The 12,334-nt window shown below is 33.6% G+C and overlaps 2 protein-coding genes across 2 annotated transcripts; one reads left to right on the top strand and one right to left on the bottom strand.

Moving 5' to 3' along the window:
• Positions 1–1,786: 1,786 nt before the first annotated feature.
• LOC141712224 (receptor protein kinase TMK1) lies at positions 1,787–5,258 on the top strand. The gene is made up of 2 exons (XM_074515071.1): positions 1,787–4,197; positions 4,506–5,258. The coding sequence occupies exons 1-2, from the start codon at positions 1,887–1,889 to the stop codon at positions 5,033–5,035; spliced, it is 2,841 nt and encodes a 946-aa protein (XP_074371172.1). The 5' UTR covers positions 1,787–1,886; the 3' UTR covers positions 5,036–5,258.
• A 1,058-nt stretch (positions 5,259–6,316) lies between these two features.
• On the bottom strand, positions 6,317–7,666 carry LOC141710698 (uncharacterized). The gene is made up of 2 exons (XM_074513240.1): positions 7,579–7,666; positions 6,317–6,981 (listed from the first exon to the last, which is right to left on the bottom strand). The coding sequence occupies exon 2, from the start codon at positions 6,978–6,980 to the stop codon at positions 6,555–6,557; it is 426 nt and encodes a 141-aa protein (XP_074369341.1). The 5' UTR covers position 6,981; positions 7,579–7,666; the 3' UTR covers positions 6,317–6,554.
• Positions 7,667–12,334: the final 4,668 nt, after the last annotated feature.

Here is a 12,334-nt window from a genome sequence, read left to right as displayed (position 1 = left end):
GTTTACATTGTTAATATGAGCAAAAAAATGAACTAAAATGGTCCAAGACAGAAGTAGCAAGTGACACTGTAGTGATTATCTCATCCCTCCTCCCATCACAAAGAGGTCCCCAGCTAATATACATTATCACTGAGTACCGAATGTAGAGGCCAAAGGCCATATTCCAAAAACCCAAAATATACATTATCTCAAAGTTTATATTCTTTTAACTAAAAAAAATTGGTGACTTTGTTAATTTTTTTTTTGTTAATTTTCTTTTATTTATAAAAGATGTATAAAATTATATACCGGCAGAATCTAATTTAATATTTCGAACAAGTTCCCCGAATATTCCCCTCCTCCAATGACTCTTATTTCTTGATTACATTTAAATTTGATAAATGTTATTTTCGAAACAAATTTTTATCTTTCACAAAGCCGCACTCAAAAAAATTGCTAATTTATGTGCTTTTAAGAGTAATTTTCTCATTTCACTCCACCTTGTTCTGAAAGTTAAAATCTGGCTCTGAAAATAATATTTTTCTTAAATTTTAATATCAAGATTTTTATATAAATAATTTCTTATTTTTTTGGCTTATATTAAAAGTTAAAATTTGAGGGAAAATTAAACGAATACTTAAATTTGATTAAGCTACACATGTAGATTGTTAAAATTAGGGCGCGGCGAAAGATTGCAAGAGGGGAGGGGAGAGCTTGAAGGAGAAAGAGGCCTAGTTTCCTATCTGGAAGTCTAATGCAATGCTCTAAGTGGCAGGTGTCATTTTTATAATTTAAAATTAAATGTCAAAATATTTAATTCCAAAAGAGTTTTATATTTGGATGCAAATATATATATATATACATGGTTGGTTCTAAATTTAAAATCAAAGATGTATTTATGCGCCACATCATCAAATTATTACAAAAAAGATTAATGTTGTTGTGTTTTAAATGAAATTTAGGGGAAGATGACAAAATTTAGGTAAATTAGAAAATATTTGGTTTCAAAATACATGTAGCATCAAAATGCATCTAGGATTGTAGTTGAAATTTTATTATTTTAACATAAAAAATACTTTTTGATATCAAATTATAACAATAGACATAGTTATTTTGCATTTTACATTGAACTTTCCCCAACATTTATAAAGGTGAAAGCTTTTTTAACCTGAGAAAGAGCCAGTGCTGCACCGTTATTGACTTCTTCGTTTGGAAATTTTTGCTGTTACAATTAGTAGACAACCGTGAGTACCTCTTTGTTCTCTGTTTTGATCAACTTATAGATGATTTTGTTTATTTGAAATTGCTATTTCCTTCTCATCAATTATTCAATTTATTGTTACTTTTCATTTTTTACATAACGTATGTATGTTCACGCATAAATAAATAAGCTGATAATTTTTTGAAAACAGTCTCTGCGAGATTTATTAAATCCATTTATATTTGATTTGGTTTATGTAGATAGTTAAAGTTACACCAACTTCATCTATCTATATCAAATTTCAAATTATTTTAACCAATTAGAAAATTTGAATTTTGAATTTTAATACATCTGCCTGCCCCTGGCTCTTTTAAAATAAGAAAATGACAAATAACAGTTTTACACTATTTAACAATTGATTAGTTAAACCAATATCCTAACTAAACTAACTGACACCAAGTCCTAACACCTAAATAATGAACACAGTACATACTTGCACATAGATACATACATGTCTCGTGTATACGTGGATCCCGCACCCATGTGCTCTATAGCTCCAACACAAACTCCCTCCTCTTGCTCCTTCCAATCTTCCCTGTTCACAAACTCTCATCTCTCTCTCTCTCTCCCCCCCCCCAAAACACACACAAATTACACACAAACACGCACTGAACTCTAAACAAACTTGCACAAAACACACACTACCATGATACTTCATCTGAGGTTCAAGCTGCTTCTCATCTTTCTCACTTCAACATCTTCACTCTTCCTCACTTCAAACTCTGAAACACAACCTAATGACATTGCAGTCATGTTATCTCTCAAGAAGACTCTGAACCCATCACCACTACTGGGCTGGACTGACCCTGATCCATGCAAATGGGCCCATGTAGTTTGCTCAGCAGGAAAGAGAGTTACCAAGATTCAAATTGGCCATCAAAATCTACAAGGTACACTCCCTCCAAACTTATCAGAGCTTTCTGAACTTGAAAGGTTGGAGTTACAATGGAATAATATATCTGGTCCTTTACCAACTTTAAGTGGGCTGTCTTTATTACAAGTTTTGATGCTTAGTAATAATCAGTTTAGTTCAGTTCCTGTTGATTTTTTCAATAAGTTGAACTCTTTACAGTCTGTTGAAATGGATAATAATCCCTTTTCTGCTTGGGAAATACCTGAGACTTTGCGGAATGCTTCTGCTCTTCAGAATTTTTCTGCTAATTCTGCTAATATAACTGGCAAAATTCCTGATTTTTTCGGGCCTGATGAGTTTCCGGGGCTGGTTAATTTGCACCTTGCTTTTAATAGCTTGGAGGGTGAGTTACCTTTGAGCTTTTCGGGTTCAGAAATTGAGTCTTTTTGGGTTAATGGGCAGAAGGGTAGTGGTAAACTTGGTGGAAGTGTTGATGTCTTGCAGAACATGACATCTTTGAAGGAGATTTGGTTGCATTCCAATTCGTTTTCTGGTCCCTTTCCAGATCTTTCGGAGTTGAAGGCATTGGAAAGCTTGAGTATTCGTGATAATTCGTTTAGTGGTCCAGTTCCGTTATCTTTGGTAAATCTTGAGTCATTGAAAGTTGTTAATTTGACAAATAATTTGTTTCAGGGACCAATGCCGGTTTTTAAGAATTCGGTTACCTTGGATATGTTGAAGGATAGTAATAGCTTTTGTTTGCCTAAAGCTGGTGAATGTGATCCTAGAGTAAATTTGTTGCTTTCAATTGTAAAATCTTTTGGTTATCCAATGAAATTTGCTGACAACTGGAAGGGGAATGATCCTTGTTTAAGTTGGGTGGGAATTACTTGTTACAATGGAAATATCACTATTGTTAATTTTGAGAAGATGGGGCTCACAGGTATGATTCCTCCTGCATTTGCTGCACTGAAATCTCTGCAAAGACTAGTTCTCTCGAATAACAATTTAACAGGTACAATCCCTGAAGAACTCACAACTCTACCTGCACTAACTATGCTAGATGTGTCACACAATCAGCTTCATGGTAAGTTGCCAGCTTTTAAGGCTAATTTGAATTTGAAAACGGACGGAAACACGGATATTGGAAAGGATAAGAGTGATCCTTCTTCTCCTGGAAGTAGTTCTAATGGCACTTCTAGTTCAGAAAATGATGATTCCAAAAATAGTGGTAAGAAGTCTAGAAGTTCTGTTGGAATCATTGTGCTTTCCATACTTGGGGGTATTTTTGTGATAGTCTTGATTGGCTTGGCCGCTTTTTGTTTCTACAAAAGTAAGCAGAAGCGCTTTAGCAGAGTACAAAGCCCGAACGCTATGGTAATTCATCCTCGACTTTCTGGATCAGATAATGAAAGTATGAAGATCACAGTTGCAGGATCAAGTGTTAGTGTGGGTGCTGTTAGCGAAGTACATACACTTCCTGCAAGTGAAACGACTAATGACGTCCAGATGGTCGAGGCAGGCAACATGGTTATTTCCATACAAGTTCTGAAAAATGTGACAAACAACTTTAGTGAAGAAAATATATTGGGGCAAGGAGGCTTTGGTACAGTCTACAAAGGGGAATTGCATGATGGAACTAAGATTGCTGTGAAGAGATCGGATGGCGGGGTGATCATAGGGAAGGGCCTGACTGAGTTCAAGTCTGAAATTGCTGTGTTGACAAAGGTTCGACATCGACATCTTGTTGCTCTGCTCGGCTACTGTTTAGATGGAAATGAAAAACTTCTTGTGTATGAATTCATGCCTCAAGGTACTCTCAGCAGTCATCTTTTCAACTGGGCAGAAGAAGGTTTAAAGCCACTGGACTGGACAAGAAGGTTAACCATTGCATTGGATGTTGCAAGAGGTGTAGAATACCTTCATGGTTTGGCCCACCAAAGTTTCATACACAGGGACCTAAAGCCCTCAAACATTCTTCTTGGTGATGATATGAGAGCCAAGGTTTCAGATTTTGGTCTAGTACGCTTGGCTCCTGAAGGTAAAGGGTCTGTCGAGACAAGAATTGCCGGAACGTTTGGGTATCTTGCACCAGAATATGCAGGTATGTTCTGATTTCTCTCATCACTTCCCAAAAGAACTGTCTTGTATATTACATAATTACATTTCTTTTCTATACTTTTGCTATCTTTAGCTAATACATTTATTTATGCGTAGAGCAGCATAGAATTAGAGTGTTTGATTTTTATCTCACTTAAGAACTTAAGGCATACTATGGACATTTCCCAATTGGAGTTTTTATGTTGTTTTCCGTATTATATTGGGCATCAAACTATATGAGAATAAATTTTCTTAATCAATACATAGGTCCAAGAAACAGTCCTAAAACTTTTGAATCATGTTTTATTGCAGTAACAGGACGTGTGACCACAAAAGTCGACGTCTTTAGTTTCGGGGTGATCTTGATGGAGCTAATCACAGGAAGAAAGGCACTCGATGAAAGCCAGCCCGAAGAAAGCATGCATTTGGTGACCTGGTTCCGGAGAATGCACCTAAATAAGGATTCATTCCGTAAGGCCATTGATCCCACACTTGATCTAAATGACGAAACCCTTTCCAGCATTCACACTACGGCCGAACTAGCAGGCCATTGCTGTGCCAGAGAACCATATCAGAGGCCTGACATGGGTCATGCAGTCAATGTGTTATCCTCTCTTGTAGAGCTCTGGCAACCATCCGAGCAAAGTTCCGACGACATATATGGAATCGATCTTGATATGTCTTTGCCACAAGCACTTAAGAAATGGCAAGCATTTGAAGGTAGAAGTCATGCAGATTCGGCCTCATCTTCCTTCGTTGCAAGTTTGGATAATACTACTACAAGTATACCAACATTGCCGTATGGGTTTGCTGAATCATTCACATCTGCAGATGGAAGGTGACGGATAGAAAGTTGAAATTGTAGTGATAATGAATATGGGGCTGGTCTTGGCTGGTTATTCTGTTTGTGTCTTTTCCTTTTCTTCTTTTATTGTTGTGATCTTGTAAGCTTTGTTGTCGCTCACTTTTTGTATTTTAGATATCTAGCCTGGAGATTCTTTTCTTTTTTGTAAGTTTGAGAAAAAAAAATCAAATGCAAAGATTACACAGTGTCTTTATCTGTCACACTCAAGTTGTTTGTTTGTCTGTCTAAATATTATCTTTGCATATTTATCCAGAAGTAATATGTTTACAATATAGACTTTAGACCTTGATAGATGGTAAAGCAAGAACTAAAGTAGCTATTGCCTGTAATTCTTATAGCCCGGCCTGGATGGTGAAACGTGTTTTGTTACAAACTTGCAATGTTTTAAAGGAGTTGCACACACAAAAACATACTATCTGTAGATATTAAACATAAATAATCAGAAGTGTTTCAGGACTTGATTGATATAAAAGTTTTAATAAATTTATGCGTAAATTGTAATGAATGACAGTGTTTAGAGTAAAACAGAGTACGTACTATAAAAACTTGTCTTGGTGCAGCATCTTGGCCAAAAAAAAACACATGGGTGCACGTTAGGTTACCTATTCCAGAGGATCTTGTAAATATTTGTGTCAATGATGTGTTCTTTTCCCTGTTCTGTTAATTGTTATCATCAAAACTGGACCCTATCATCTCAGGAGCACATGCTTGCATCCAATTATTTTCAAAATATATTAACAAAAAAGCTTTTCCTTATATTTAGGGAGGGATTTAAATTTATACAAGAAATTGGTGATTTAGAAGCATATTCCAGCAGTTGCCAAAGTCACTCAAAACAGTGCAAGGCAAGGCAACTTCAAGTAAGCACTAGCTAAAGCGATGCTCAATATTTTCATAATCTTTATCGTGTGATTTACGACACTACATATTATTTTTCACTATAATTAATTACTAATAGTTTATTCCGCCATTACTTGGTGCTTTCTCCTCCTTATTTTGCTATTGTTAACTTGCTTTTTTATGCTAATTATTTACACACGTAATTCTTGACCTCGCGCAAGGATATAAGAGTTCAACTACTGCACAACTTGGCATTTGTTGGCTGCTATTGTGAACTTGGTAGACAGAAATCATTCAATACGATTGATGTGGTGAGATTACGCTCAGCTCAGAATACGAGTGTGATGAGAAGAAGAGTCAGCCTCTGTAAGCTTTATTTAGAAAGAAGAAGTTTAAGCCAAAAAGTGCTGGAATAAAGTTACAGCTGAAATGAGGGTATATATATATACTGAAACCTCCCAAGAGTTTCTTTTTTAAACGTACAACATTCCACACCCTGATGTACATCTTATTCTACAATTTCAGAACTTACATACTGTTTATACATTAGAACTTTGTCACATAAACAACTCCACAGGGAATCTCGGACATCTAGCTCACACAAATGATGAATGCGAATCACTTTGGTCAGATATCCTTTCAACTCCTCATAATTATCATTTTGAGCCTTCAGGCAATACTTTTGAACACGAAGCAACCCCTGACGCCTCATACGAGTCCTCCCAGTTCTCTCCATCATAAAACTTGATCTCAACATGGGTCACCGTTCCAGGATCAATACACCTATAGGTAACCGCGACTCCATCTGGATTGGAGCGTGGAATGTAGAATGAAGTAATGCCACAAACCTTACAGAAAGTGTGTTGCGCTGTGTGAGTGTTGAAAGTGTAAGTTGTGAGGAAGTCTTTTGAATCTCCTAGAAGTTCAAATCTATCAGCAGGGACAATAAGGTGGGTATTTTTTCTCATGTTACAGATAGAACAATTGCAATCCCATACTAATATACTTGCTGGTGCATGTACTCTCCATTTCACTCTTTTACAATGACATCCACCGCTATGAACTACCATCGACGAATCCATTCTGTAGAGAAACATAGTGAGCTATTACCATCAGATCGGATAGTCAGAGCAGCAAACAATATATTCCACAAATTTGAATGTATTGAAGAAACCGTTTAAATCCTAATGTTTAGGGTATAAACCTTGGGTGCAGATATAATGGTAAAAAGAAGTACAAATTTATCAGAGTACAATCAGAAATCTAAACTTCCTCCATCAGGGGTCTAACAAGGAAGCGATATCTGATAATAATTCGCATACAGAAAAACAACAACAGAGATATATAACAAAGTGTATAGTAGGCGAGCTGGGATAGCTTAGTAATAAAGGTTTCTCTCTCCTGTGGTACCATGGGTTCGATTCTTCTCATTCATTCCTAGACTTATTCGATGCAGATTCTTGAAAACAGCAAATATATAACACTACAACTATGCATTAAAAAGAAGATTATACAATCTACAGTCAATACAACAAAGTAATTATAGTTCAATCAGAAAGCTATACTAGTACTAGTACTAGTCTTATAAATCATTTCATGTAACTCATATTAAGATTTTAGCAACCTATACCCACAAAAAAGTAAATGAAAACAATTTTAAGAACACAGGGCAAAGTTTACCGTATTTTGTTCTGTATCTTCCTTTTGAATGACCTGCAACAACTGGTGTCTTAAGCTTCAGCTTTGGGCTACTTAGTTGTAACCCGGGCCAAGCAGGGGCAAAAATTATAAAAATAATAATATCACATTATTATTTGCATAAAACTGAAACTCATAATTCGTGTAAAATACAGATCTAAATATAATATATTAAATACTTTTAAAATATGTAGTTAAAAAAAATCGAAGTTAGGTAAATAGATGTTATTAAACTTAATTTAATATTAACAAATATAATCTAAATACAAGCCATAAATTTGTTACTGTTAAAATATGTTTTTTAATTTAAAGTATATAAATATTGTGATGGACAGTAACAAATACGATCGTTAAATCAATTATTTTCAATTTATAAGTTAATAAATGTTACTAAAGTCATTTGCTATTACTTAATTATTTTTAAAATAATACTACAGAAAATAAAATTTACAGAGAATAAAAGTCAATTCGTGTTAATAGTTTACTTTGTAGTTAGTAGTTTTTCAAAATAAAAGTAAATATATGTTATTTTACTTAATTTAACGTAACTTAATAAATTTTTAATATAATTTATAAATAAATAAAGTTTACACAGAATATAAGTCAATTCATGTTAGTAGTTTGTAGTTTTTCTAAAATTAAAAATAAATATAAGTTATTTTACTTAATTTAATGTAACTTAATAAATTTTTAATATAATTTACAAATCGTTTAAAAAATATTTTTAATTTATAAATTAAAATGACGATTGGATGAATACTAACTAAAAAGAAAATAAAATTTACAAAAAGTAGAAGTCGAGTTATGTTAAAAATAAAGGATAGAGAATAGAAGTCAAACTTTCGTGTTAAAAACAAAGTTGACGGAGAATAGAAGTCTAACTTATATCGAAAGTATCACCTTGATACTTTTAGCACCAAATTATACATAATTTCGCTTATTAATAAAGTCACAATATAGATATACCACTTATTATCATTTAATCTTCTTTTTAATTATCTTTTAAACTTCTTTTTAATTTTATTTATTTCTTCACTTATAAGCTTTTAATAATTATATCAACATCTCTTCACTTCTGACGTATTTATATTTGCATGGATTTGATAAAACCAATACGTTTTTAATAATAAGAAATTCTTGTAGACATCTTACTATTAATTTTTTAATGGCATCGTACTCACAATCAAACTGGCCGAAAATATAGCAATTAATACAAACGTGCAAATATGTTTATCATGACCTCAGTTTCGTTTAAAATTAATATTTGTTTCCTTTCTCCTCTCATATAATTTTTTTTGCCAAGAAGAAAATAATGTATTAAATTTTCAAATCATTACACGTTACTTGTATAGTTCTGGGGAGATAAATCAGCAATAGAACTATTATGTCTTGTTAAAAAGTGAGCCAACTTGTTCGCAGATCGTTTAACATAATTTAACGTCATATGATGATTTTTTAACTCGTTATTTAAAGATTTGCACTAGTCAATTATCCTGCCAAGATAAAATAAGTTGACAGTAGAACACCTGATCGCTTGAATTACTGCCAGCCAATCAGACTCGATTATCACTGGCTGATTAGCCTTATTTCTTGATCAAACTTAAAGCTTTCTTAATCCCTATTGCTTAAGCTGGCTATGTGGCCATATCTGCATTTAGCTGTAGCTGCTACTAAATCGCTTGCACAATCTCTCGCTACCATGGACAAGCAATACTTACTAGAGTCCTCGAAAATTGCTGCATCGACATTGATTTTAATCATGTCATCCTATGGTTTTTCCCAAAACTCTGTTACCGTCGTCTTGAGTCATGAAACCAAGATAATAAGGGAGGTATCCTGAGCCTTCTTCCATTGGTTAAGAAAGAGTTTTGCCGATTTACAAACTTCTGAGTACTCTGAACCATGTTGCCTCCAAACGAACTCATTTTTGTTCCTCCATATCGCCCAACAAATCATAACTATCTCCTCTATTCTTTTTGCACTACAAGAAAACCTTCAATAGACATAGGCCATAAATTGATGTTAAAAATTTTCCTGACCGATGTCTATGCGGGTGTAGAGAAAGGTACCCCCATATGACATCGGTTATGGACTGATGTCTGTGAATAACTTTAACATCGGTTCCAGGTTAAAACCCGATGTATATTCTCTGTTTTAAAATAGAAACTGCATTACAACCTTTTAAATATAACTTTAATATGATCTAATTATGAACTTCAACATTTAATTTACAAGGTATAAATCAACATTAACATCGATTTTAAACATGAAACTGATGTCAAAATTAACTTTTTACATCACTTGTAAATGAAAATCGATGTTAGAGGTTTTATTAGACATCGATTCCTTAACTAGAACTGATGTGTCTGACAATTTTAACAGCGGTTTAGTTTTAGAAACCGTAGTCTGCCTACCTCTTTAACACCAGTCTCTAGTCGATGTAAAAATGTAGGACCTTTCTCTACACCCACATATACATCAGTTGTTATAATCCTTCACATCAGTTGTTAGCAGATATCTGGGACCATTAACATCAGTTTTCAGAAGCTGTACATCCAGCTGATGTCTATTGATTATACATTAGCCTCCACTGATTTTATTATATGCACCCCAAAAAAACCAAATGCGAAAAATAAAACATATTCCAAACCAAAAATCTACCAAAAATATTAAAGACAATACCAACAAATGAAATCGCAAAATTCTGTTTATTATTACCAAACCACGAACAAACTTCATAAGTCATCAAATGTATAGACTAACTACATTATCTAATCCATCCAATCAACCAACTACACACATCATATCTAATCTTCAACTATAAACATAGTCATAATTAAATGTTTCAAAAAACATATGTAGGTACTAGTTAAGCACATGCATTCCTTCAATACCACTTTCGACCCCAATGTCAGAATCTTGAAGCATTCCCACGTCATTTGCTCCATCACACCAACTAGGGGTGAACGTGGGTCGGGTTGGGCGGGTTAGAGGTAATAAATCGAACCAACCCAATTAATTCGGTTTTTAAAATAATGAACCCGTTAACTAAAAAAATTATTTTCAACCCAACCCTACCCTTTATATATTGGGTCAAGTTGGTTCGGGTTGGTTTGGGTTAAAATTTGAATAAAATTACTTAAATATTTTTAGGAGTCAAAATTATAAATAAATTTAATCAAAAGTTGAAGTGTACCCCATAATTTAACAGAAGATAAATATTATTGGATACCATACGTACTGTCAACTCTTCTAGTTCAAAGTCAATAACTTGTGGTGTGTTATTCCGTAAAATGAAAAACACGAATCAATGACAAAAACACACATTAAAAAAATGAAAAAAACAGGCAGTAAGAAAAGGGCGGGGGCATACAGTGTCCCAAATCTGAAGCTTAATAGGGCGACCTAAATACTCTTCAAATGATATGAGAGAGACTTTTCAGAAAAGAATGAAGACATGTACATATATACAAAATATGAAGAGTATTTTTTACCTGAGCTGCTTCGGTGGAGACAACCTTCTATGATGTAAGATCACATTTATTACCAACCAAAAGCTTGTTTACACTCTCACTGGCATAACAATCAATTTCACTTAACCATTGTTTGACATTGTTAAAGATTTCTTGATCTGTATATATTTTTAGAATTTATACAAAATTCTGTTTGCAGGTTGTATATATTTTAGTCCTCGAAAATACAATCACCACAAATGAACATTAGACCTAACTACAATTTTATAAGAGATTGTTTGCAGACACAAAAATTGGTATATAGGATTACCTGACAATGCTCCTCTGATAAAACCTATTTTAAATCGAATGATCTGGTGAAGATCAGTGTCTATAAGTTCAGTAGCAATATAAACGTCACTGAAATCCATAATTCCAATTTCAGTTAGAGGTTCTATTCTTTGTCTTTCTGGATTGGCTATAACTTGGAAACATGATAAGTTGCTGAATTTTCTATTTGCTTTTGATTTTATTGTTTCATTGTTTCATATTTATAGTTCCTTTACTTTTTAGGTGTGTTATATTTGTACAGTCAATATCTTTACTCAATTAATAAAACATGAAAACTCTACAACCAGTTTGAACTTAAATAGGAAAAGATGAAAGAAAATATATTTTAATGGTTCACTATTTTGAATGATAATGGCTCTTTTTGTCTTTTATGTTGAAGTATTTCTTGCACTGTAGAAGTATCTGGACTGGAGCACGTGTTGGGTACAGAATATATGCTATTTCGATATTTTTTCAAAGTTAATAGGCAGCTGTACATTGCATTTCTCCCACCCTCGATTAAAGTCTCCTTTTCATAAAAAGCTGTCAAAATATTCTTATTTCTATTACCTCGAGCATTAAATAACACTAGTATCAAGTTTCACATCATAAATGTATTCATTGCTTTCGGTGCTCAATTATTTTATATCAATAGATTATTATCGATCAGGGACCGATGGCATAGGAACACATAATCTTCAAATTTTCAATAATTTAAAAAGGTGTTTTAGTTTGCATGGAGAAAACATTATAAACAAAATAGAAATGAGAAAATGGGATCATAGTTAAATAATCACTATAGCATTTCACTTGGCTTGTAAATTTAATCTAAAAAATAGTTTCCATAAGCCAATATTTTATGAAATTCAGGACGAAACGAGGTACCTTAGGGTTAGGAATTTGAGAGTTCGAAGTACTATCACGTCAAAGCTAGTCAACGGGTACCTGTAGTCTTA

This window comes from Apium graveolens, chromosome 3, assembly GCF_009905375.1.
Source record: "Apium graveolens cultivar Ventura chromosome 3, ASM990537v1, whole genome shotgun sequence".
Lineage (NCBI taxonomy): Eukaryota > Viridiplantae > Streptophyta > Magnoliopsida > Apiales > Apiaceae > Apium > Apium graveolens.
Note: the sequence above shows the minus strand (reverse complement) of the source record. Positions and strands in the feature narration are given on the sequence as shown.